This window comes from Bos indicus, chromosome 7 (genome assembly GCF_029378745.1).
Source record: "Bos indicus isolate NIAB-ARS_2022 breed Sahiwal x Tharparkar chromosome 7, NIAB-ARS_B.indTharparkar_mat_pri_1.0, whole genome shotgun sequence".
In the NCBI taxonomy this organism is placed as follows: Eukaryota; Metazoa; Chordata; class Mammalia; order Artiodactyla; family Bovidae; genus Bos; species Bos indicus.
This window is the reverse complement of record NC_091766.1, coordinates 47,427,374-47,454,267: the sequence shown is the minus strand read 5'-3', so window position 1 is coordinate 47,454,267 and position 26,894 is coordinate 47,427,374. Positions and strand designations below refer to the sequence as shown.

The following is a 26,894-nucleotide window of genomic DNA, read 5'->3' as shown; positions in this document are numbered from 1 at the left end:
GGATATGGAATTACTTAAAAGGGCACCTGTAAAGTCTTGGGAGTATGTCGCACCTCTCCAACTAAAGGTAAAAAGTGTGGCTGAAAGGCTCACTGAGCTCAGGACTATCCCACCTTTCATAATCATCATAATTCCCCAGATGTGCGCCCATGGCTCTCACTCTCTGTGGGAGGCTGCGCCTGGCGTGACTGCAGCTATCCACACCCATGTCATCTCCATCTTCCTGCCAGGCTGGTTTCGTCTCTTCCACCCACATGCAGGCACCAGGTGCGCTGCCTTCCAGACTGTCTAATATAGAAGGCAAAAAGCAAACTAACTGTTTTGGCTCCCCTGGTGTTTCTCCCTGTTTCTTATGGCCCAGTTAGTAGAAGAGCCCAGGGAAGTGAAAGTCTCTAATGGTACCTTCCAAGTCTCTAATGGTACCTTCCATCCTGAACTGCACTGAACCCAGAAATGCACAGAGGCTCTGAGACAGCACAGTCTCAGTCGCCCGTGACAGTCTGCTGGAGCAGTCATCTTTCTACCCAGCATTTTCCAAACACCCTTATCCCTAAATTATATATAAAAATGAAGAGCAGCCGCTCTTGTAGGAACACATTTTCTTGATGCTTGTCCTTTTCTTAGCTATCAGTCACTTGCTTCTTTAACACAAAAGGACATTTTGATGCAGCACTGCTGCAAGGAGAAACAAATCATTAATTTAGAAAAATGGTGGCGTTTCTACAGTTTGCCATGCTCCCATCTATTTGCTGAGGAATCCGGGTTCTGGAAAAACAAAACTGCACTCCTGTTTACCAACTACTATTTATCACTCTCTGGGCTTTTGACATTGATTAACACTGAAAGTGACATTTGGCTCTGTGCTGCTTTCAAATAGACTCATTTCAACTAAGAAACCAATAAGAAACCCTATAGGGGAAAATATTTTGGGGGAGGAGTAGTTTGAGGGTGACATGAAACATTCTTCTGTCCAACATTTTGGATCATTATCTGGAACTGAAGCAGTGTGTTTTAAGGAGAGAGAGAAATCGGCACGTCACAAGGAAAGGCAGTCAGCCTTTCAAGATAATTCAGAAAGGTGTGCCTCGGGAGAAGAGAGAAACCCAGAGGCAATTCATTAAACAACAACAAAAAAGAGGTCAAGGTCTGAAAATGATTATTCAACAGGCAAGTAATTTAACATGCCATGATTTGCTGTACAAAAGGATCTGTGCTAAGGAAAGGATACTGTTAGATTTAAATTACATTTGATTTTTAAATTTATAAGCAGATTTTCCAGCACATTAAAAGAAAGCACATCTGTGTACATTTTTTTCCCTCCAAATTTAATCTATCAGCCATATCTTTCCAGCAAACTTCCTGCGTAGAACAGTTACCACCACAGATTGGTGGTAAGTGAGTGAAGTGATATTCCCATCAGCCTTAAAAGTACATCTCCTTATGACTCCCCCTTCAGAGCAGGCAAGGGGAATTGCTGCTTTCAAAGAGCCCAGGGTGGGCTTTGGCAGGCATCAGAATCACTCAGAGAACAAGGTTAAAAGGTTAACCTTTTAAGATTAAAAGACAGGTTAAAGACAGCTTCCTGAGTCTCATCCCCAGGAATTCTGAGTCTGTAAGTCTGCAGCGGGGACTGGGAATCACAGTTCTAGCACACCCAAGGTACTCTGATGCAGGTGGCCATGGAACACAGCCTGACAAATCCTGGCTTAGAGAAGATGTCCTCTAGACTACTGTAGCAAGAGAAACAGCCCTGCCTTCTGGTTCCAGCACATTCCCTGGTTCCAGAGCACTCTATTAAGCTCACACTTGGTGGACAGTTGCTGAACAACACTGCTGAGCTAGGCAAGCCCATCTGTGGGGTTCGGTGTGACACACCCCTGATTTCTCTTTATTCTGTTAGAACGATTACAGGAAGTTATCTATGCAATGCAAGGATTTTGTGGTGGGCGTGCTGGACCTATGCCGAGACACAGAAGAGGTGGAAGCGATTTTAAATGGTGATGTGAACTTCCAAGTCTGGTCCGACCACCACCGTCCGAGTCTGAGCCGGATCAAACTCGCCATTAAGTACGAAGTCAAGAAGGTAAGCTTCCCCACCTCTCCTGGCCTTCCTACCTCCAGGGTTGCTGGCCGACCTTTGTGCTCACACATATTTTGTTCCCACAAGAGGATGGTGACAATAGCAATTACCCAACCCACCTCTAGACAGGGGAACCTCCAGCCTTGCAGGACTGCTCAGAGCTCCCGCCTTCACCCCCAGCCCATCAGGAGAGAGAGATGATGATAGTCATTCTATGAACAGGCTTCGAGCCTGGAGAATAAAAGAGGGGATTTTCAGCCTCCAAACTACTGGCGAGGACTGGGTTACAGTGAATGCTGCCATCAGCTAGCAGGCCAATTCCCAAGTTTTCATGAAAAAACATACCCCTCAGTTCTTTCAACAGCACTTATTGAGCTTTCTCTGTGTGCCTGGGGACTTGTGTAGAAAATGCCTTCGTGCAGAGGCTTTGTGGGATCCATGGTTCTGGGTGGCTTAGAGGAAGTTCACTCTCAAGGCTTATGAAAGGCTTTAATAGGAAGCATGATTAGACTTCCAAAAGAGTAAGTCCTACCTCCTCAACCAACCTCAAGGTGTCTTTAATGGCCACTGGCACCCAGGAGCCCTCACACCCACAGTGGCTGGTCAGACTGAGGTCCTAAGGAGCAAGACTCAATTATAGTTCCACTCTGGATGTATTCTGGATTTTGTAGAATCTGCTCTTATATTAGATGACATCATTCATCCTGATGAAAACCGCAGAGCTCCAAAGATCTATGTGCTTTAGTACCAACTGTGCTTTCCAAAGAAGCAAAATGGCTGATCAGTCTTCAAGGGTTGTTTTTTCCCATCTATTTACAGGGTGACTACTGGGGGTATTCCCAATACCCCCAGATTGGCTTCTTGGCATTTTTCTTCTTGTCTGCTTATCTTAATTTGTGTGGAGTGAACCATTCTTCAACAACAGTATGTGGTATTCATCTAGAGAGAGCCTCCAAGTGTGATAAAAATCTTCCTGTCCTTTTAATTTTAATAATAATCAAAAATTCTAGGAAAAAATCTCTTTTTTCAAACACTGTAAGTCCTGAAGATAAAATTGATAAACCATAGGAAAGGTAGCCTTAGATAAATATTCAAAAGCATAGAGCTATGGGAGGGGAGGAGTCAGGTTGTAGTTTCAAGTATGTACAACCCTACTGACCAAGTGCAGGGGGACTCACATTTTAGCTTATCTCAAGAGCTCGCTGAGACTGTTCACCAAAGTACAGCAAGCAAGCATTTCCTAAAGGTGCTGAGATATTCACGGTCTTGGAGTTCAGAGGCACCCTGCTGTAGACTGTTTGTTATGGTGATAACAGGCTTGAGTTTCTGGCATTTCCTTTCTTCCCCAAGCCGTGGTATTATCCTGTCTTCTAGCACAGAGTGAAAGGGGAAGATATATTTGACACCCCAAAGAAAAGAAGATGCTTGATATTTGTACATTAACGTTCACAGTTTGGGCTCTTCACAAACAATCCCAGAAGCCCAGGAAATTCAAGCATTCACCATATTTCTGAAACATAGATTCAAATCTCTTAGCAAACCAGTCACTGAGGGTGAATCCTTCAGCTAGTTCAGAGTATGGCCACCACTTCAGAGCCTATAATGTTCCTCCTCATTGTCAGCTATCAAGGACAAAATGGCCCTGGTGATGAGTGAGAAGAAAAAGTGAAACACTGCAAACGTGACAGTTTTGGTCAGAATAAAAAGGTTTTGTGAGGGAAATTATTTATTCTAGCGATATTAGGAGAGTCATAGCGGTCTCAAGAAATACCTATCATGAATGTCAAGAGTCTACTGCAATCCATAGGCAGGAAGACGATAAATGACCTGCATAAAATGTCAACCTTGCTCCCTTCAAAAATCTCCAATAGGTAAATTCTCTCAAATCACAGATGCCATCATGCTACATTGACTGACTCAGAGTTTTCCTTGACATTTATTCTATCGTGAACTACCAGCAAAAATACCTAATATTTTAAAATCTTATTAATATTGTAATGAGATTTCATTTTTAATTTATGAACTTTAGCATGCTTGCATGGGCACAGTCTAACCCTGGGTCTTTGAATTATGAAACGACCAGCACCAAGGCCTATTTACACCTGACATATATATGAGTCTTCAGGCTAGAACATAAAACCATAAAAAAAAGTCCTAGGACTTGCGATATATCAAATCAAACCATTAATTCAGTGATTAAAACAAACTAGTTATTCTTGGCAGTTCCATGAGCTGCTAATAGGTCTGACCTTAAAAAAAAAAAAAAAAAACTATACATTCAATTTAGAGACCTTGAGTTACATAGAGTCAAAGAGATTTCTTTGCTTAAAGACATTATAGAGCATTGATCATGCACTGCTACTCTAAATGAAGACGAGTGCAATATGTATTACTGGACCACAATACTCTCTTTCTCATGGACCATCTGGTAAAACTGGTTTTCCATGTAACAGCCTCAATATTTATGAAATGCATAAATCTGAGTGGAATGGGTGCTGCTCTGTGGCTGGTACTGCACCTCAGATTACATCCTTCATCTGAAAGTTAGCCTCTCCTCAGGCATCACCCTAATATCTGGTCCTCTGGCTACCTCGGCCATAACGTCAGCCTCCATGAGATAAAGACAATTATCCCACCATGATACAAAGGAAAAAAGGATGAAGAGAGTGTCAGGAGATTTCTAGCATGATTCTTACATTTAATGGCCACACGGTCTTGGATAAGTCCTTGAAGCTCTTTGGGCCTCATTCCCCTTCCGAAAAATAGGTGTATAAGCTTTTGCTTCACAGGATTTTCTATGGAACTCATATGAGAGGAAATGCTCTGTAAACTGAAAAGGTCTCCTCAAGGAAGCTCCTCAAGGAAGCATCATCGTTGTCAATCAGCAATGCTCCCCCTTCTTTGGAACTGGAGGGGTTCTTTTATCCCCAGAAACACCCTCTAGCTTATCCTTTGTTATCTCCCCAACTCTTTGTGACCCCATGGACAGTAGCCTACAAGTTTCCTCTGTCCATGAGATTTTCCAGGCAAGAGTACTGGAGTGGGTTGTCATTTCCTTCTCCAGGAGATCTTCCCAACCCAGGGATCGAACCCAGGTCTCCAGCATTGCAGGCAGATGCTTTACCGTCTGAACCACTAGGGAAGCCCATTCTATCTTCTAGAATGCTAGAAATGTCCCCCTGGGGAAGGACATCATCCCTATAGCCTACAACTCCTCTCCCAAAGACCAAAAGGCCTTGTGAGGATATGGTTGTTCTCCATGACTTCTGCCTTAATAAGGGGACTCAGCATCCCCACTGTGTTAGAAAGGCAGTGTTGGAGAAGTGGGTAAGTGGGTACCCTTATAGGTTAATCACTGTCCAACCACTCGTTAATGGGGTCACTTAGGTTATGCAGTATACATATACAGTATACATACAGGCCTTCATCTTCTCCCCCACAGTCGATCTGGCTGTCTCCTCCATTTCTATCTTTGTCCCCCGGGAACTATGCATAAATGTCCTTCTTAAAGACTCTCCTCTCCCCTTGCAGAGCAACTCTAAATAAATGCTTAGGGACTTTGAGCCTCACCAACTGGAAGGACCTAATCAGTCTCTGAATCCATTCAGGTTCAGTTGGGCCCAGGCTACATCCGTAAAGAAAGCCCATTGTCTGGCACATGGTCACTGCTGAGTGACTGGTCAAAAAGACTGAGACACAGTCCTTAGTGCTCCTTTTAACATGTCCAACTGAAGACTCACATCTGGGCCCTTCACTCGCATCCCCCACCTATCTCTCCTCTTTATCACTTCATTTCTAGTCTTACAGGGATGCTGTTTTCCTTTCTTCCCCCTGTGTCATCTCTTCTTTCTTCCTGACTTCAGGTCTGCCTTGATGAGGATCAGGTAAATCTCCATTCACTCTAAGAACTTTGTAGGCATGGGCCTTCCCAGCTCAAAGTGCCCATGGACAGTGAGACAAGAGACCCAGAATGTCCTACTATGCAGAAGAGAGACCTTAACTCCACCTGCAGGAGAGATGCAGGCCCCCTTGGACATAATTAAGCAAAAGACTGCTACAAAAAAAAATAGAAACAAATGAATATTTTGTCCAAAATTATATTAGTGTCATTGCAGAAAGCATGTCTATTATTAGGCAATATCACCAATAAGGGTGGTTCATTTAACCGGACAAGTTGTTTTAGCCCCAGTCTATGAGCCCTATAGTCACTGATTAGCCTGCCAAGGACCCTGAGGAAAGAAAGACACAATCTTGCCCTTAAGGAGCTATCAGTGCAGTGGGTAAGGTACAGATAGATATGCTATGACCATAAAAGCAACAGCTTCTGTACTCAGCTAGCTGAACAAAGTACAGTTCAGAGCAGTCACCTTTTTCGGACTTCCAGGTGGCCTTCAGTTCTAGCCTCTTGACACAAGGCTTGATTTGAAGGATGTAATCATGGTCCTTCCAACTTATGAGACCCACCCACTCTTCTCTAGAAGTAGCTCCACTCAGCTGAGCTTCCAGATCCCAGAATTTCAGAGGTATCCCCCCGCCAGACTCTGCCAAGCTCCTGGGTGAGTCTTAGCCCAGAAATCTAGTATCACATAAAATAAAGACCTAGAATAGGACCATGGAAGATGGAGAAGACTGCAGGTAGAACCCTCACTAGCCCCACTTAGTAACACTGTTCCCTTTTGCTTCACTCAGCATGTTATACTAAGGAAATAATACCCCCTGTGACCTGCATCCACTGGCTCACATCATTTCACTAGTGTTTCTGATGTCTACCACATTACCAGCTCTGAGTCCAGCACTGGAGAGACTGAGAAGCCCCCAAGCCTTTCCCTTGAGGGGTGCACGGCAGCAATGGATAGAGATGTGTGAACAAAGGATCACCATCCTGTCTGAGCAAGGTACACAGGATTAAGAAGGAGGTGGCATGGGGGTCAGAGGAAGCACTGACCAGCTCAGTCGGGACATATGAAGAAGTTTCCCAGAAGTGGACATACTTGAAGTGGGGCTTAAAGGATGAGAGGTGCTGGATGGGATGGGATAGCAATTTAGGTAGAGAGAGGTGAAAGCTGAAAAGCCACAGACACCTAAGAAAGAGTGGCACATTTAGGAAAGAAACATGTTTATAGGAGGATGTGACTGAGGCTATAGTACTGTGGGAAAGAAACAAACTGGAAAGCTTGTCAGAAGCAGATCCTCAAGGGTATTACATGCCATGCACAAGCCCTTGGGCCTTATCCTGCCAGCACTATCCTATAGAATTTTCTATAATGATGGAAATGTTTCCTGCTGTCTAATATGGCAGCCACTACTACATATAGCTATTTAGCTTGAAATGTGGTTAATGTAATTATGAAACAGAATTCTTAATTTTTCATTCATTAATTAAAATTTCAATAGGCAATTGTGGCCAGTGGTTACCGAACTAGACGGTATGATGGTATGTCCTCATTCAGGCAGTCAACAAGTTTGCACTGAGTGACTATAAAGCATGCTGTGCTAATCACTGAGGACGTGTTACAGTGACTGGAATTGACATGAGGCTAACCATTGTGAGGAAGACATGCATGCTAAGTCGCTTCAGTCGTGTCCGACTCTGTGCGACCCATGGACAGCAGCCCACCAGGCTCCTCTGTCCACAGGATTCTCCAGGCAAGAATACTGGAGTGAGTTGCCTCTTCCTTCTCCAGTATTACTCAAAACATCACACCAAAAAATTGTAATATTCCAACTGAAATAGTGTTACAAAACACAAACATGACTTTACAACTTCTAAAGACAGATACCGGAGAAGGCAATGGCACCCCACTCCAGTACTCTTGCCTGGAAAATCCCATGGACGGAGGAGCCTGGAAGGCTTCAGTCCATGAGGTCACTGAGGGTCGGACACGACTGAGCGACTTCAGTTTCACTTTGCACTTTCATGCATTGGAGAAGGAAATGGCAACCCACTCCAGTGTCATTGCCTGGAGAATCCTAGGGACAGGGGAGCCTGGTGGGCTGCCGTCTCTGGGGTCACACAGAGTCGGACATAACTGAAGTGACTTAGCAGCAAAGACAGATACAACCTAACTGGGGAAGTCAATAAAGACTTCTTGGAGGAACTCATGACAAAAGTTAACCAGAGGTGGGGAGGGTATTTCTGGCAGAAAAAAAACATGTTCAAAGCTGTTCAGAGCATGCACAAAGGCCCTGTGGTGAGAAGAAATACAGCATATAAAAGGAACTGAAAGAAGGTGAATGTGGCAGACTCAGAGGCATGAGGAAGAATGGGGAGTGGGGTGAGTCTAGAGGGGCAGACAGGAACCAGACCAGACAGAGGCTTGTAGACCAGGCAAAAGGATTTTGTTTTTGTTCCTTTTTTAGGAATAACAGGAATCCATTTGAGGATATTAATCAAGGTGGTTGTAAAGATTAGGACAGAAAGCCTCTGAGAAATGCTGGAAGGCAAAAAGGGTAGGTGTGGATGCCACGTAATTGTTAAGCAAAAGGGACAGACTATTAATGAAGGCAGGTGAAGTTACGCTGTGTTAACAAGCAAAACCAAAGCTATATGGGCTGTTAACCAGAAAAAAAAATTTATTTATCGCTCATCACTGGACAGCAAGGAGATCAAACCAGTCAATCCTAAAGGAAATCAACCATGAATATTCATTGGAAGGACTGATGCTGAAGCTGAAACTCCAATACTTTGGCCACCTGATGCAAAGAACTAACTCATTGGAAAAGACCCTGATGCTAGGAAAGATTGAAGGCAGGAGGAGAAGGGAGGGACAGAGGATGAGATGGTTGGATGGCATCACTGACTCGATGGACATGAGTTTGAGCAAGCTCCGGGAGTTGGTGAAGGACAGGGAAGCCTGGATTGCTGCAGGCCATGGGATCGCAAAGAGTCAGACACGACTGAGTGACTGAACAGCGACAACAATAATCGCTCATCCTACTTCCATCTTGCAACAGAATTCAGAGGAATTCATTCAGGAACCGAAAATGATAGAATAGCCACCACCTCAAATATTTCCACCCTGCCAAAGGGAAATCCAGCCCTGGAGGGTCTCATATCAGCAATTAAACACTTCCACCTGGAAGGGACATACGGTGCTTCTGCTTACAACTCAGAGACAGCAATTAGTCACATAACCCTCCCTGCCATAAGCAGGGCCAGAAAGCATTGAATATTCCTGTCATGCATTTGAAAGGAGAAAAATAAAGGAGCTATTTGGTAAATAGCACTAAAGACCACCAACAGGAAAAAATTTGAGGAAATTCATATGAAGAGCATCTTCATCTCTGTAAATAGGAAGCAGAATCACCCTCTGAAGTAGAAGGCAGCCTGAAAAAAGAAAAAAAATTTTAAGGTTTGGGAAGGGAATTCTCTGGTAGTCCAGTGGTCTTCCAATGCAGAGGGTGTGGGTTCAATCCCTGCTCAAGCAGCTAAAATCTCATATGCCTTGTAGCCAAAAAACATAAAACAGAAGTAATACTGTAACAAATTCAATAAAGACTGAAAAAAAATGGTCCACATTGAAAAAAAGTGTCTTAAGAAAAGTTTGGGAAAAATTCTGTAGGTGATGGGAGAGAGAGCTGAACAACAGAGCCAACAGTTCAGCCAACATTAGAGATTATACATTATTTGGCAACAGCCTGTGTTCTTAAAAAAAAAAAATGAAAAATCTCTACAAAAAAATGGAAACATATGAAGTCAATGTCCTCCACGAACCTCAATTCCCTGCTGTGAACCTCAAGATTCTTTCATGGACATGGAGCCCAGAAGTACACAAAATGTGCCCACAGGGCACAGCACACAGGTTCCCTCAGGGAATGCCAAGGTGGGAGGAACAAGCTCAGAGGGGAGAGGCATGGTGGGGAACATCCCACCCACATCACTGCCCTGTCTAAATCTGGGCCAGGGCCTCTAACAACACCAGAAGTCCCTTTTGCTTCTTTCTTCAAAAATTCACCATCTTGTGCACATTTTACAGTTCTGCCGTACGTGGGCCCATTATTCCACCTGGAAAAACTCCCATGAGAAGATGACAGAAACTGTTGCGTAGCAATTTATAGTGGCCAGGAGTGTACCTGCTCACATCCTCCACTTACTAAATATGTGGCATTAGTAACTCAAAGGTACTTAATCAGCTGGCTGGCAGGAGCCCTGTGGATAAGGCGGATGCTCCTCCAACCCTCAAGAGCCTCCTGGTCTAAATCTGTGCTGGGAGAGACCATGAGGCCCAGCAGCAGATGCACAACTGACTGAAACCCCTTCCCCTAGTGTGGTGACCACCGGCAGGGACACCAGAGAGGGCAGCTGACCTCTACTGAGGTTCAGAGTCATTTCCTCCGTCTGCAGAGAGCACAGGGAATGTGCGGACACCAGGGTTTTCTAAAGGACGTCTGAGAGGCCAATCAGACACTCAAATGCTCTGAGCACTTTCTCCCGCTGTGTTTTCCTGCTGAGGCATCATTGCGAACAGATGCTCAGAGTTAAGAAGACCAGAACTGTCACAAACACAGTCTGGCTGGTCAGACACCACCCCAGACTGTGCTGCAGGATGCCCAGGAGCTGTCAAACGCTATTGGAATCCACTGGTATAGAAAACATCAATCAGCGTCCTCTCTGGGGATTCTTCTCAGCGCTTTGGAGGTCCTAGCCTGGTCACACAGCACAAAAATGACCAGCGTCCATTCATCTCTTGGCTCAGAGGGGCTATCTTTGGCCTTGGAAAAGCAGTTTTGTTTTTCTCAAGCAGCAACCTTAAGAAGGACTAATGCAAGTATGTGTACCCCTTTTCTTCCTGGAAAAACTCTCAAGAGAAGAAAAATAAGTGCTGTTGGGCAGCAGCTTACTGTTGTGGCTAGAAACCTGACCACATATGTGGGACCACAAATCCCAAGTCCTTCATTTACCAAACAGGTGGCTTTAGATATTTCATCTCCGGGGCTCAGTTTTCTATTCTATACAATGGGAACAAATAACAGTACCTATTAAATAATAATCTATGTTTACCAATATAGCTTTATTTGGGGGGGCTCCAAAATCACTGCAGATGGTGACTGCAGCCATGAAATTAAAAGATGCTCGCTTGGAAGAAAAGCTATGACAATCTAGACAGCATATTAAAAAGCAAAGACATTACTTTGTCAACAAAGCTCCACTTAGTCAAAACTATGGTTTTTCCAGTAGTCATGTATGGATGTGAGAGTTGGACTATAAAGAAAGCTGAGCACCGAAGAATTGATGCTTTTGAACTGTGGTGTTGGAGAAGACTCTTGAGAGTCTCTTGGACTGCAAGAAGAACAAACCAGTCAATCCTAAAGGAAATCAGTTCTGAATATTCATTGGAAGGACTGATACTGAGGCTAAAACTCCAATACTTTGGCCACCTGATGCAAAGAACTGACTCATCGGAAAAGACCCTGATGTTGGGGAAGATTGAAGGCCAGAGGAAAAGGGGACAACAAAGGATAAGATGGCTGGATGGCATCACTGACTCAATGGACTTGAGTTTGAGCAAACTCCGGGAGTTGGTGATGGACAGGGAAGCCTGGTGTGCTATGGTCCATGGGGTCACAGAGTTAGACACGACTGAGTGACTGAACTGAACTTAATATACTTAGAACACAATACATAATGTTAGCTAATAGAAACTGTATGCCATGTTGTTCTTACAAGCAGAACCTATCCATAGGACAAAACCAGTTTTTCCCAACCTCAGCACTATTGACATTTGGGGCCACATGATTCTTCACCATGGGCCCTGTCTTGTGTATCTCAGGATACTTAGCAACATCCCTGGCCTCTGTCTACTAGGTGCCAGTAGCACCCTCCTCACAAGTCGTGTCAACCAAAAAGTCTCCAAGACATGGTCTCTAAAATCCCTGGGGGAAGGCGTGGAGACAAAATCATTCCCTGTTGAGAATCTCTGGGATGGTTTTTGGGATCAAGGCTATAACCCCTTCACTGTAAACCACTGAGGGCAGGAACTGCAGTTCTCTGAGTATGCACGGCATTTGTAGACCAAATAGATCAAAACCAAATGCAGTGTACCTCTCTGGAACAAACTAAGTTCTCCTACTTAGCTGCACAAAGGAACCACCTGGCTACTTTGTAAAAAACAGCAATGTCAGTGCCCCAGCCACAGGGCTTCTAATCCAGTTCTCCTGGGTGGGAGCCCAGAGATTGTGGTTTTTGAAAGACTCTCTAATGATTCTAAATTTTATAAAGACTGAGTTCCTGGTAGGTGGGACCTCTCATGCATCTTGGTCTCTGAAGACAGAACTAGTACTCCCTCTGCACACAATAATGTGCAGGCTGTGTGTTGAGCAGATGAATAGACAGATGGGAGTACAGTACCAAGACACAGGTCTTACTGCACTCCAGACATCTGTAATTCCCCTTATGACCAAAAATCCATACAACAGAATTCAGCTGATGTTCCAGGCTGGCCTGAGAATATGGGGCCATCATCCCATTCCCTCTACTGCTCGGCTGTGTCCCTTCTGGGTTTGTAACTCTGGAAAAGAGCTCTGACTACAGAGAAGCCCTAACAGTGGTTCATGGCCTGGCAGTCTCAGGGATAGAGAAGAGTGGTGGGTGGCTTCAGGGTGGACCCACATGTCAGGGAGAGTAGTGGGGCCTCTGTCCTCCATAGGGGAGCTCAGATCACTAAAGAGTTCCAGACTGGGTCTGAGGAGCACTCCTCTGCTCCCTGGCCTGAGTTTCTGACCTGCCCCCACACCGTGCCTGGCTCAGCTTTGAGATGAACAAGCAGAGCACCCAATGCGTCCTCTCTGCCCTTCCTCAGGCCTGCTGCGATCTCTTACACAGCTTTCTCTAGAGAGCAAATACTACTGCACAATTGCAAAAGAGATTTCAGTTCCTCCAAGTCCACACAACCAGACAAGAAACTACTGTCTTTTTGGCTATTTTGCTGCCTTTTGTTCAGTTCTTTGAATATATAAATATTTGCATGAAAGGATAATCCTTTTAAGCATTTTTCTTCTTCTCGGAGCCATGTAACCTTAGCTTGTGGGCCTTGCCTTATGCCCATCATGAACTGCATCTGTTAAGGTATTCAGAAGCTGATTATTTATTACATTCTGATTTAGGGGCTAACAAGAAGAAAGGAATTGGAGGAGCACTCAAGGAAGGAATATAAATCCCCACTGCCTCCAAGAAATAGATGCAAACCAGATGCATTTACTAGCCAGCCTGTCTTGTGGAAAGGACAAAAGCAATTTTCAAACTGTCACCTTTATCCCAGAGTCTAATAGATCTTAGAAATTAGTCACCACCACCCCCCCCCCCACCCAAGGACCTGTAACTAACTCGAGTAATTAAGCTCAAGACCAACTACACATTTCTGTCTCATTATTTCTGAACTAAATGCTCATATATGGATTCAGAGTCTTAATGAGCATTTGATCTGTTATATATTCCTCCCATTGTATACCATAGTGCATTACTCTTTTATTAACATTCATCTGCCTAAGGTCACTTGCAAATTTCTTGATGGAAGGGGAGTTTTGTGAGTATAATTGTGAATAAAAATCTTTACTTAATAGAGATGCTTTGATTATATAATCCAAGCCTTAGTCCTATCTTGTCTGGATTACTACAGCAGCCTCCAGCTGACCACCTGCCTCTGCCCTCCCCACCCCCCGCCCACCTTCTCCTCACCAACACACACAAGCAGCAGTCAGAGAACTTTCTGAAATAGACCTCATCAGTCCCCACTTAAATATTCTACCTAAAAGTGAACAAGAAAGGCACAGTCCCTGCCTCCAGGGAGTTCTGAGTCTAATAAGCATCACTTCCAGAAGCAGAGCTGGAGACAAGGGTTCTTGTGCAAGTGAGAAGCCTGCAATGAAAGGCAGAAGCAGTCTGCGGTAGGAGCAGCTAAGCTGAGGTGTGGTCTCAGTGAAGCCTCACTGAGGAGCCCTGCAGACGTGTTGCCATGGGACTCCTCCTCTCATCAGTCACTCTCCATCACCATGCCCTCTCTTTGAGTAAATATCATTTGTCACTTATTTACTTGTTTACTATTTCCCTCGCCACAGTAAGCTCTATGGTGGCAGCTCTCCACTGTATTCCTAGCCTAGAGCAGACCCAGGCAAGTAGAATATTCTCAAAAATATTTACTAAATAAGTGATTTACTGAATGAGTTTTCCTCCAGTTTTCAGTTTTCTCAAATATAGCAAAACCCCATGTTTAAGGTGAGATACATTCCTAAAAGCTGTTGAGGAAATTCTCAGGATTCTCTTGAGAAATAAAATGAGATGAACAGGAAATGAGCCCATGATGACCTGCTACACATTAGGCATTATTTGTCTCATTCCTAAACTCCTACAACTATGGGCACAGAGTCCATGGCAACTCAACAGCATGATTAATGGCCTTATTTTATTTAAAAATGAAAAGAAAGAAAGGCCATTTAAATACAAAATACCATTGTTTGATTAATACAGTTAATAGTAATTTGGCCAGCAAGCTGCATCCTGAAGAAATTACAAATCAATTAATCTTTTTATACTTAGTATTCCATAATAAAACCACCAGATATATCATCATCTGACTGCTTTGCTTGCTCTCTTCTCTGGTAAGGTGTTAGCTCTTCCTGAACTCACAAGGCAGACTTGTGAGCCTGAAGGAGGGAATAATCATGTGACGCCTATTATCAGCTAAATCTGTAGACATTAAAAAGCTAAGACCCCAGTCCCTGTCATCAGAAGCTTACATCCTCAAGGGTTCCACACCTCTGAGTCCAGTCCTTTGTCTACAAGAAAAGGAAACATTCATTCAGGCCAAAAGTGTTGTGGGAAATCCTCACAGAGGCAGAGGAGGCAGATGCTTAGTCAGACCTTAGTCAGAGGGATTCCAGATGGAGAAAACAGTGGAGCAGAGGACAAAGCTGTGATAATGTCTGCAGAATCAGAGGTGGTCAGGTAAAGGCGCAGGGGAAGAGAGGCTGTGGTAGAGGGGACCAAAGCGGGGCTAGGATCGGGGGGCGGGAGGTTAGGAGTTGAAGGAAGTACAACCCACTGGGGAAGCAGGGCCACCTCTGATGGGCTGTGCAGAAGTCGTGCTGAAATGCACAGCCTTCATTCTGTAATGGAAAGGGGATCCTTGAGTTGTCTTTGCAGTTTACCTTCACAATTTTACTTATTATACAAATAGCATTTTAACAAGAAGAAGAACATTTAAAAGGAAAAGAATAGTCTACAGTTACATGCCCCACATATCAATTGCTTTTGTTTACATCTTTCCCATTCTTTGCCAGAGTAGGCATGTATTTACATACTTACAGCTATAGGGTAAATAATCTTGTGACTGAATTTACCTAGCATGAGAAAATAAATATTTTTCTATTTTTTATTTAATTATCATGTTTATGTCAGCATAAGATTGATATATCATTCTTTCAATCTTCTCTATTGATAAACATTCACTTTTTATATATTTATATTTTACTCCATATATTTATGGAGTAAAATATATATATATTTACTATATATTTATTTATAGTAAATATATATATTTACTATATATTTACCATAATATCCATATATATTTCATCTCCATATATATCACTTTCTTTCCTTCTTTTCTGTTATTTCTGAGAATTGGGTTTCTGACAGCGAGGCCACTGTGTCACAGATGTTTGTGAAACACACTGCAAAATTATTTTCCTGGAGGGCTACACCATTTTTCAATGTCAACAATATTCTACAACTAAACTGGCTTCATCAATACTTTGAAGCATTATGTATCATTAGGATTTTTCCTCTAAGAGATGTAAAGTACTATCTTATGCAAATTTTAAAATTCATTCCTCTGGTCACCAGGCAGATGAGCATTTTCTATGTGAATTCCCCCTGTGCACAGTACTCATTATACCACACCACCAATATCCTTTAGTATTTCCATACTGAACCCTTGATCTTTTCCATATTGATGTGGATGGCTCCTGAGCAATATAGAACTTTTTACACATTTGTGGCCAAGTCAGTGGTATGTCAGGACTGTAGGTAGCCTTGCTTCCATAAGACAGTTCTAGGAGCATGATGATGTTTATACGAGAACAAGGACTAGCTAAGATGCTTCTGGAGGAGTCCAGGGGTTCCAGGGGAGGTGATGAGGGCCGAAATATAACCAGGCAGTAGCTATGATCAGTAAAGATGGAATCTGTACAGCTCTTACTTTGGAGGTAAAAAATAGGACTTTGTAATCCATGGCACAAGCTCAGCCTAGAAGCTTCTGTAGGAGTCTACCAAAGGATAAATTGCTTTACTCGGATTCTAAGTTGCCCTAATAGAGACTTCATTTAGGTGAGGGATGGATCTGGAGGCTCTTTAGGAGCTTGGAGGATTCTGGAGAAGAATGGAATAGCTCAGAGCCCACATGGATGGAGGGAGGACTGGGCAGAGGGCAAGGAAAGAAGAACCAAGACCCAGAAGGTAAGGCGAGGAGATACTCAGAAAGAAGGCATGCAGAACATCTTAGAGACGCTCTCTGGCATTGAGTGCCAGTCCTGTTCCTGCTCACCATTTGCATGCTGCATCCTCAGAGCAGTCTCAGTCATCTTTTCCCTATTTTAATGACGAAGGAAACAAGGCCCAGAGAGGGATAACAAGCCACTGAAAATGAGGCAGCTGGTAAGCAGCAGGCAGGGAGTTCAACTTACACGCCTGGTCCCAAAGCCTGTGCTCTTAACTACCACAATGTGCTGGGACCCTCAGGACTAAGACCAGCTCTCTTGGCCTAGGAGGCTGTGAGTGGGTTCCCCAAAGAGGAAGACAAAGGGAGACAGTAAACCCAAAGAACTGGACACCCTTGCTCAAGTCCACACGCCCTGTGCATGAAGGCAGAGCAGCACGAGAAACTGGAGGAGGGGTCTGGCTACATAAGCTACCATGGCCAGGATCTCCAGGGATACTCACCGTCTCTCCAGTTCCTCGGCTACCCCTTCCCATCCAGTTTCCCCAGATTATTTTCAGGGGATGCACAATAACACTTAATTTTCTAAGGAAGGACCCTCATTCAATGGGCGAAAGGAAATTTTTTAATGTTTGCTCATTCAGAAGCTGCTTTTAGTGACCATCAGGCTTAAATTTAATAAAATTAAGACCCATTAGGGAGGATTTATAAAAACAAAGTTCCAACAACCAAATCCATTAGCACTAGTTATAGGTCTTTAGCTGATAATAGACCACTGCCCAGGGAAAATTGACATGAGGGTGGGAGGCCCATCCATATACAGACCTGTAAAGGTCTATTATAATTGTGTATTCATAAACAGGGTATGTTACATGGTTGTGAAAGACTTCTTCCTGAAATAACTGACTCCCTTTCAGATAATCAAAGCACTGAAAACCAGACCTTTCCACATGACAGGGAAAAAATACTTTGTGTGCAGCAGTAGTTAGAGTTATGAGCTGTGGCATGAGACAGCTGGGGTGAGCCTGGGCAAGTCACTTAAGCTTGCTTTTCCTTCATCTGTAAAGTAGGGTAATAATACTTGCTTACAAATTTCCAGTACATAGTAAGCATCGGATAAATGTGGGCCACTAGCACATTACAACGGAGAAGGCAACGGCACCCCACTCCATGTTCTTGCCTGGAGAATCCCAGGGACGGCAGAGACTGGTGGGCTGCCGTCTATGGGGTCGCACAGAGTCGGACATGACTGAAGCGACTTAGCAGCAGCAGCAGCAGCAGCACATTACAAATGTTATCTTTCAGGATTTACTCTGATCTGTAGCAGGTACTAGTAGTGAGGAACTGGCTGCATATTACCTTGTTGGCAGGCAAGGCACAGCTCATTCCAAGTCGTTATATACAATTACTAGAAAAAAAAAGTTATCTAACTATAATCTGTTCTGACAGTATTATTATTATAGTATTAAAATGTTACATATTATACATGTATGTATAAACAATGTTAAGTATGCAATTAGTAAAGAAACACGTACAACCAGTATGAATTTGCTTCATGACTCTCTCATCTTAACTGCTACTTGGTACAGATGAAGCTCTGGAGTGAGAGTGCCTAAGCACTTCACATCCTGGCTGTGTGATCTTATACAAGTCACTTAGCCTCTCTCATGCCTCTTTCCTCATTTGAAGGAAAAAAGAAAGCTAATCATTATATCTATGTCTTAGGATTACTGTGAATATTAATCATTTTAAAATGTTTGGTACATCATAAATGCTCAATAAATATTGGCTTTTATCAATTTTTCTAAAACATGTCAAATCTAAGCCAGTGTCTCCTACCGGGGCTTCCCAGGTGGCTCAGTGGTAAAGAATCCCCCTACCAATGAAGGAGACACAGGAGACTGGGGTTTGATCCCTGCATTGGGAAGATCCCCTGGGGAAGGAAATGGCAACCCACTCCAGTATTCTCCCCTGGGAAATGCCATGAACAGAGGAGCCTGGTGGGCTACAGTCCATGGGTTCTCAAAGAGTCGGATCCAACTTAGCAACTGAGCATGCACACATGTCTCCTACCCAGGCTGCCAGGATATCCTGCCTCAGTCAGTCCAGGGCACCCTCCTCTGTGTCATATCACGGTCCTAAAGACTTACCTGTGCACCCAAAGAGGGCTCTTGGCCTGTGCCCGTCTTTGTGTGGACACTCCTGAAACCCCTAACACCCACTGACCACCTCCATCTGTCCACAAGCTGTGGCTCAATCTTATTCATCCAACACTTTGTTTTTTGAGCACTGTATCCTGGATACTATAGCCAGTACAGGGAATACAATAATAAAAACAAAACAGACAAGAATCTCTGCCTTCATGGAGGTTCCAGTAAAGCAAGATTGCTAGGCCAGACTGGTGCCGGAACCCTCTCCTGAACTCCCATAAAGAAGCCCCTTGGCCTGGGTCAGTACGCATAGCACTCTGATTGTCCCTATTTGGGGGTCCTTTTGTCTCCAGTGCAGACAGTTCATGCAGACTCTGATATCTACACCCCACAGAAAATTCCCAAAGCCCACTCTCCTCTCCTGGACTCAGGAAGTATTTCTTCACCACCAGGTACCCTCCCCTCCCCTTAACTGGGCCTTATTCTGAGAAAAAGGTCAGCATAGGAGCTGCAGAACCATTCCTAAAGCCCCCAGAAACTGTGAACTTCCTCCTGAGCCAGGACTGCTTGGCTCTTCCAGAGCCTTCCTGGCCACATCCACAGGAGACAGAAGGCAAACCACCACTCATTCTCCTGTGACGAGCCTTTAGCCAACAAAACAAGACAGGCTCCTCTCCCAGGCAGGTTATTCAGACACCCAGTGGTACAGAGTGGGTTAAGGGAGAAGGCATTTATGGTTCAATAGGCAGCACCTGGGTTACGGAACCGTCAGAGGGAAGGAAGACATAGAATAGACTCGTGGATCTGACAATCAGAAGAAATTCTGAGACAGCCATTTCAGTAGGGTTCAGGAGCCAGGCTTCAGATGGTTGGGGAGCCACGGGGAAGATCAAGAACAGAGGTGAGAGCTGGCTGAGATTAGATTGGATGCTTCAGAAGGACGGGAGTGTAGGATAAGCATCAAGGCAGAGAAGAGTGAGGACCAAGGAGGAAGCTCTTGTCCAACAGCTCAGTGATCTGGGGATGAGTCAGAGTGTTCGAGAATGATGGTGGATTCTGTAACCTCTCCTCTCCCATCTCTGCAAGAGCAAGGAAGGGGCATTATTTGGCTCAAGAGGCTGGATTTCTGCTCAGAACTGAGCTTCCCTCAGCTGAACAAGAGGCCAGACCAGTGGTGCCCATGCTGCTTAGAAAGACATCACATTTCTTTCCATGTCTATCAGACTTCTGATAATCTGTCCTTGCCTGCTTCACATCCTGCCTCTCTCTTCTTAGTTCACGGTGATCCAGCCCACTGGCAATCTCATTCTTCCTGAAACACACCAAAGTCTTCCATAACCACCCTGACCGGAGACTTTCCTTTGCTTACCACTCAGTCCCTTCCTATCCTTTTACCCAAGTCATGGGCTCCCTTTCTAGACCCTCAGAGCTTAGGGCTATTGCCTTTGCTATACATTTGACATTACAGTGACTTGAAGTTATTCAAATCTGGCATGGAAGAAATGTAAAAAGTCTCCTGCATAGCTCCAGATGGCTTTGTAAATTAAATTAAACCCACAACTGGCCCAGGAACTTTCCCCATCATAATTACATTATTGATCATTAACATTTGAAGAGGTTGCAAAATGAATCCTGGACACTGCAATAAATTATCATTGTCTACTGGGCAGGTTCCATGAATCAGGTGCCCCGGAGCCTTCTGAGACTGTCTGATGATGTAATTTAAATGATGTTGTTTTTGCTCTTTGGTAAATGAGAGGACAGCAGGGGCGGAAGTGGGGAAGTGTGTGTGTGCATACAATCTACACTACGGGCAACTGGCCCTGATTCCTAATTGTGAACGTCTACTACAACTCTCTCTAGCTCCCAAGGTACTCTGCGTTTCCAAGTCATGTTAGTTTCCATCTCAGTATGATGCAAGACTTCTTCAGGAGCACCCATTTCCCATCACTCCCCAATGGTCCATTCACTGTGAGATGCCTACACCTCTCCTGACACACCAGGGACTAAGGCATCACTAATAATAACAACAACATTTTGTTAAGTGCTTCATCTGTCCCCTTCACCATGTCAAGTGTTTTGACTGTCATCCCTATTTACAGATGAAACAGATTCAGTTCAGAGGTAGGGTTGAGCCCTAAGATCTATCTAACCCTCAAGCCCAATCTCTTTGCAGCTACTTCTCCCCAGCATGCCCTTCCTGGCCCTCTCAGTGGCCTGGTTATAGCCTTCATGGCTCCGCTCAAGAATCACTCCTCCAGGAAGCCTTTTTTCATTATCCTTCCACATCCCCTCCTGGGTTGGGTGCCTCTTCTCTGCTGTTTCACAGCATTAAGGGCTAACCCTGTTATGGCACTGATTGAACTACACTGAATTTCCTGCTAATCTATCCTGACGTAGATGTTGAGAATCATGAGAACAATATTGAGAGACATTATTTGCAAACTGTGTGTTCCTGGTATTTGGCTCAGTAGGTATTATTTTCTGGGTGAATGGAAGGATGGATGAATGGATGAACATAAATTTATATATACACAGATATAATAGATCACGATAATTTATGAGACTCAGTTTCCATTTCTGAAGAATATGAACATAGTTAAAGAAAGATTTTATTTGTCAGAACATGATAAAAACCAGTATGACCAAAATTAACTCAACCCATGAAGAAATTTTCTATGTATATCATGAGCCCCTGAATGACAAAGGAGACCACTGCCTCTTCAAATACCAAGCACATGTGTCGAGGGGACCTGTGCACTTGTTGCTGAATATTCATAGCTCTCACTAAGGGGAACTTTGCACTGATAACTGGATCAGTGACATCTAAGAACAGAGAGCCAGCAGTCACCTGCCTAACCAGACTGTGCTTCTGCCAGAAGTAAATGCTGCATGTTTCCCAGTGTTTGAGGTGTGATGAATATCCACATTTTTGAGCAAAGTGAAAGCAGCAAGGCTGGAAGTCTTGGGTGACAGCAGGCACCAAGAGAAAAGAAACCAACATTGACTAATTATCTAGCAAAGGTATGTGCCAGGCTCTTTGTCTATGTTTGAATGTCCTTTAAAGTATCAGAGGGTAGAAATAAGCAGTATGACACATGAGATTAGGAGACACCCTTTAAAAGTTTAATGTACGCTCTAGATGGGAAAAATTATGGTGGTTGTTGGGGAGGGGGTGCTCGTAATAGACACACCCTATTGTTTGCATAGGGCCCAGAACCACATGAAAAAGAATCTGAAGAATGTCTACACAGGGTTTAACTTTGTTGGTCAAGTTGGTGTTAGAAGGTGGAAGAGTAGAAAATAAGGTTAATTTTTAAGGAAAGCCTGAGAAAAAAATTCCTAGAAGGGAGAAGTCTGGCCAAGACTGAGTGTGAGGGATAAGCAGAGGATCAGGGCTCAGCAGATGGTGGTCCTTGGATCTGCCTTGGCCTCCCCACAAGCCAAGATGAGCTGTGTGTAGGGAGCAAAGAGTACTGACTCAGGATTTAACACCTCTCTCCATCCAGCTTTCAAAAGGCTAATTCACAAAGTCAAATGGAGATGAAATATAACAAGTAATCCTCCACTTCTTTCTGGATGGCTCAGTGGGTAAAGACTCTGCCTGCAATGCAGGAGACACAGAAGATCCAAGTTCAACCCCTGGATGGGGAAGATCCCCTGGAGAAGGAAATGGCAACCACTCGATTATTCCTGCCTGGTGAGTTCTATGGATGGAGGAGCCTGGCGGGCTACAGTCCATGGGGTTGCAAAGAGCTGGACACGACTAAGCACAAACACAAATGAAGGAAAGAATCCTCCGCTTAAGAGTCGTCAGAAGCAGAATCATGCAGGCCTGAACCCTGAGAAGGAGAAACTACAGAACAACGGAAGACATTACTGCACCTCGGGCATCACTTTTCAAAGACTCTTTTGGAGTGCTGACCTTAGAAAAGATGAGAAGAGACAGCCATTTCTGAGGTCAAAAGATGGAGATCTTTCTCTGCTGAGAAAGCAGATGCCTCACATGAGAAGGAGACATCCCAGGCCCCAAGAATTTAGCACCCACCACCCCGTGGGAGCCCAGCTGCAGAACTACAGGAAAAAGTCAGCCCCTCAGAGCAGAGGAGAGAACAGAAGGACAGACTCACTCTTCAGAGGCATGGACCAGCCAGGAGGGATCCATGCGAGCAGAACAAGAGGCCAGAGAGCAGCTGGTGGGGCAGCCAGAGCAGGGCTACAGAGGCCCAGGGCTGCAGTGCCATGCACTGAACCAGTCACCGAGGGACAGTTCAGAACACATTTAGTGACAGCAGACACGACTGAGCGACTTCACTTTCACTTCTCACTTTCATGCATTGGAGAAGGAAATGGCAACCCACTCCAGTGGTCTTGCCTGGAGAATCCCAGGGATGGGGGAGCCTGGTGGGCTGCCATCTATGGGGTCGCACAGAGTCAGACACGACTGAAGCAACGCAGCAGCAGCAGCAGAGTGACTTGTGTAGAATACTTGAATCCAACAGAAATACATAGAAGAGGTGATCAAAAAAAAAAAAAAAAAAACACCCTGCCATCTAGCTTGAAAGGGCTACAGATTTAGCTGTAGCTAAAGAAATGGGAATTCACAAGTTCCTCAAGGGCAAAGGCCTTGACCATACTGCTCACTGTTGTGCTCTCCATGCCTGAAAATGCTTGGTGCGTGGATCAGTCAGCACTTACTATCTGTCTGGTAGTTAGATGCAAGCACGCCTCCTATTGAGGCTAGGTTTGCAGTCACCAGCTGCCAACATCTGGAACACGGGGGTTACAAACATGCTATTTCTAATTCTTGACCCAATGGCTATGTCATTATTTCAGCATTTCTCATTATCATCAAAATACCAGTAACCCAAACATTCTGTAAGTGTTAAGAATTCAAAATTTTAAATTAAAAAAAGTGACAAAATCCTAAGTATGTTTCAAAGATAAAACTACATACAAATAAAAGTATCAAGTAAATATATGGGCAAAATACATGTTACACGTATATCAGCAATATATTCGGAGAACAGAAATTAACTTTGAGTGCTTATTTTTAAATAATTACATAAGAGTAAAATGCAAAGTGTGACTTTAAAAAGTAAAGTGTATTAAATAAATCACTGCAGAGTTATATGTACATTTCTCTGCAAGAGAACCCTGGAAATTTGGGAATCAGACAAAAAGGTTACAGGTAAACTCAAGACATCTCCCTCTGATTCCTTCATCTGCAACTGACCTAATACTTTTGATAATTGGAGAAGAAAATCTTCTTGAAAAATGCAGGATCACTTCACCTTACCACTTAAGTACTAGCTCCATCAACCTAGGACCATAATTTTTATTGGCTGAAAGCTGTGTTTCATATTTCAAGAAAGCATTTCTGGTCTGTCTTTGCCTTCTTCTGCTTAGTTAAATATACATGTTGATTTCCTATATCAATATCAATACCTTTGGATGATATTTCTCCTGGAATCAAGATTTCCAGGAAAAATATCAATAACCTCAGATATGCAGATGATATCACTCTAGTGGCAGAAAGCAAAGAGGAACTAAACAACCTCTTGAAGGTGAAAGAGGAGAGTGAAAAAGCTGACCTTAAAACTCATCATTCAAAAAACTAAGATCATGGCATCTGGTCCCATCACCTCAGGGAAAATAGATGGAGAAACAATGGAAAGAGTGACAAACTTTATTTTCTTGGGCTCCAAAATCACTAGGGATGGTGGCTGAAGCCATGAAATTAAAAAGACACTTGCTCCTTGGAAGGAAAACTATGACAAACCTAGACAGCCTATTAAAAAAGAGACATCGCTTTGCCTACAAAGGTCCATATAGTCAAAGCTATGGTTTTTCCAGAAGTCATGTACAGATGTGAGAGGTGGACCATAAAGAAGGCTGAGCGCCGAAGAATTGATGCTTTCAAACTGTAGTGTTGGAGAAGACTCTTGAGAGTCCCTTGGACTACAAATATATAAAGCCAGTCAATACTAAAGAAAATCAGCCCTGAATATTCATTGCAAAGATTGATTCTGAAGCTGAAGCTCCAATTCTTTGGCCACTTGATGAGAAGAGCTGACTCACTGGAAAAGACCTTGATGCTGGGAAAGATTGAGGTCAGGAGGAAAAGGGGGGCGACATGACATGGTTGGATGGCATCATCAACTCAATGGACATGAGTCTGAGCAAACTCTGGGAGACAGTGAAGGACAGGGAAGCCTGGCATGCTGCAGTCCATGGGATCACAAAGAGTCAGACATGACTGAGTGACTGAACGACAACCACCACCTTTGGATGTATATTCTCCTATTTGATAAAAGCTTTGAACTGAAGGTAGAATTATTCTTGCAAGAAAACTTTGTTTTTACAGACAATTGAATTTCTTTCTCTCATTAAGAACCATTAAAAAATATAGAGATGAAAACTCTGTAAGTGAGCATACTTTTAATTTATTAAAAACTTTAATGCATGACACAACTCTTCAGACAGGGCTTAAGATTATAATGATTTACATGTCTGACTTTTATTACAGAAATATAATATTATACCAACACCAATAACAAAAAACAGTATTGTGTATGTTAGTTGCTCAGTCATGTCTGACTCTTTGCAACCTCATGAACTGTAGCCCACCAGGCTCCGCTGTTCGTGGAATTTCCAGGCAAGAATACTGGAGTGGGTTGCCATGAAACCACTGAACCAAAATGTAGGACTGCATTTTCTGAAGCCTTGAAAACTGCTCTGAGTTAGTCATGCTTATAAATGGAGAAACTGAGGCCTGAAAACTGAATCCACCCTGTCTTCAATAATCAATGGTGAAACCAAGACTGGCAGCCAGGCAGGCTGACTTCTGAGCCTGTGTACACTCTATGACCTTGCACCTAAAGGACAAGAGTAATGGATCCAACTTGGGAATATTATGAAGATCCCAGGCTCAAAGAATTATCTGAAACTACAGCTTTTCCTAGTGAAGTATCATCATCAGGTGAGATTTGGCAAGAGGCCAAAGATCCTAGACGGACCTTCAGCAAAGCAAGTTTTTGGCTGGAGTCTTTACATTTCAAGGCTATAAATGTAGACTTGGGTACCTCCACATTAACTTGTCCTTGCAGAGTGGTGACCAGGCAGCTGAGTGACAGCTGAATCAGTTGCTGCTACTCTTGTGTGCATTCAGGAGACAGAGCCCAGGAGTTCATCTTTAGCACGATGACTCACTCCTTTTAGCAAGATGAAGTTGTCGAGGAAACTGGCTTCAAGCCTTTCCCATTGCGTATGTCTGATTTTTTATCTCTACTGGGATTTTGCTATCCCACAGGCAGAAGCACAGAGAGATAACAGTTTTAACAACTTGAATTGTGAGGTCCCCTGGCCTCTGTAAGCTTGGAGAAATCACTGTGGATCCTCATGCTTTGACACGTCTGCCTGTTTGAAATCTACCTTGTGGAAATATAGGATAATAGTTCAAAACATTGTCTTTGGCTTCAAGTCCGTACTCTGTAATAATCACCTTTGTGTTTATAGGCAAGTTACTTAATTTCTCTGTGTCTCATGCTGCCAAACTTAAAGTAGAGATATAACAATGTGTATCTCAAGGAATTGATGTGAGGGTTAAATAACATCGCAGTTGTTAACCAAAGAGCCTGACAAAGAATAAATAATCAATAAACATTAGCTACTCTTTATAATAACAGAAATTACTATATTATATAAATATTTGCCAGATTGATGTGTTTGCAGTGGTAATGGCAGACCACTGAAATTAAACAATCCTCATTCAATCCAAAAGAGAATCCTCACACCCTATGTTAGCCTCTCATTTCAATCTTCTCTGGCACAAGAAGGTACGAGGCTGATTTCGTTTTCATCACCTCTCCCTGTCTGCCCTCTACTAAAGATGTGAAGACAGTTCAGTGTTCATCAGATCCTGAGTAAGAAAGGACGTGTTATATTTAGAAATCATTCTAGGATTATGAGTCAGAGAAAATGATGTAGCAGATCTTAGAGGCTTCAGAAGAGTACAATTTATCATTCAACATGTTTACTGAGTACTGGCTATGTGCAAAACATAAGGCTGTATACTCCTGAGGATACAAAGGCAGGTTCCCTCAAAGAGCTTAAAAATAGCAGAAGAGCTCAGATGTAAACACAATAGTCCAGCTCTTCACAACTTGACCCAAGACCATGACTGTCACCTGAGTGGGCTGTACAAGACCCAGGAGTTCAAGGTATCTCAGG

General features: G+C 43.6%; 1 protein-coding gene across 3 annotated transcripts in view; it reads left to right on the top strand.

Moving 5' to 3' along the window:
- Positions 1–26,894, top strand: part of TRPC7 (transient receptor potential cation channel subfamily C member 7) — a 152,503-nt gene that overhangs the window by 47,794 nt on the left and 77,815 nt on the right. For all 3 annotated transcript variants that reach the window (XM_070793620.1, XM_070793621.1, XM_019963648.2), the window contains exon 3: positions 1,901–2,083. In XM_070793620.1, coding sequence (XP_070649721.1) covers positions 1,901–2,083 — 183 coding nt within the window. The remainder of the gene's footprint in view (positions 1–1,900; positions 2,084–26,894) is intronic.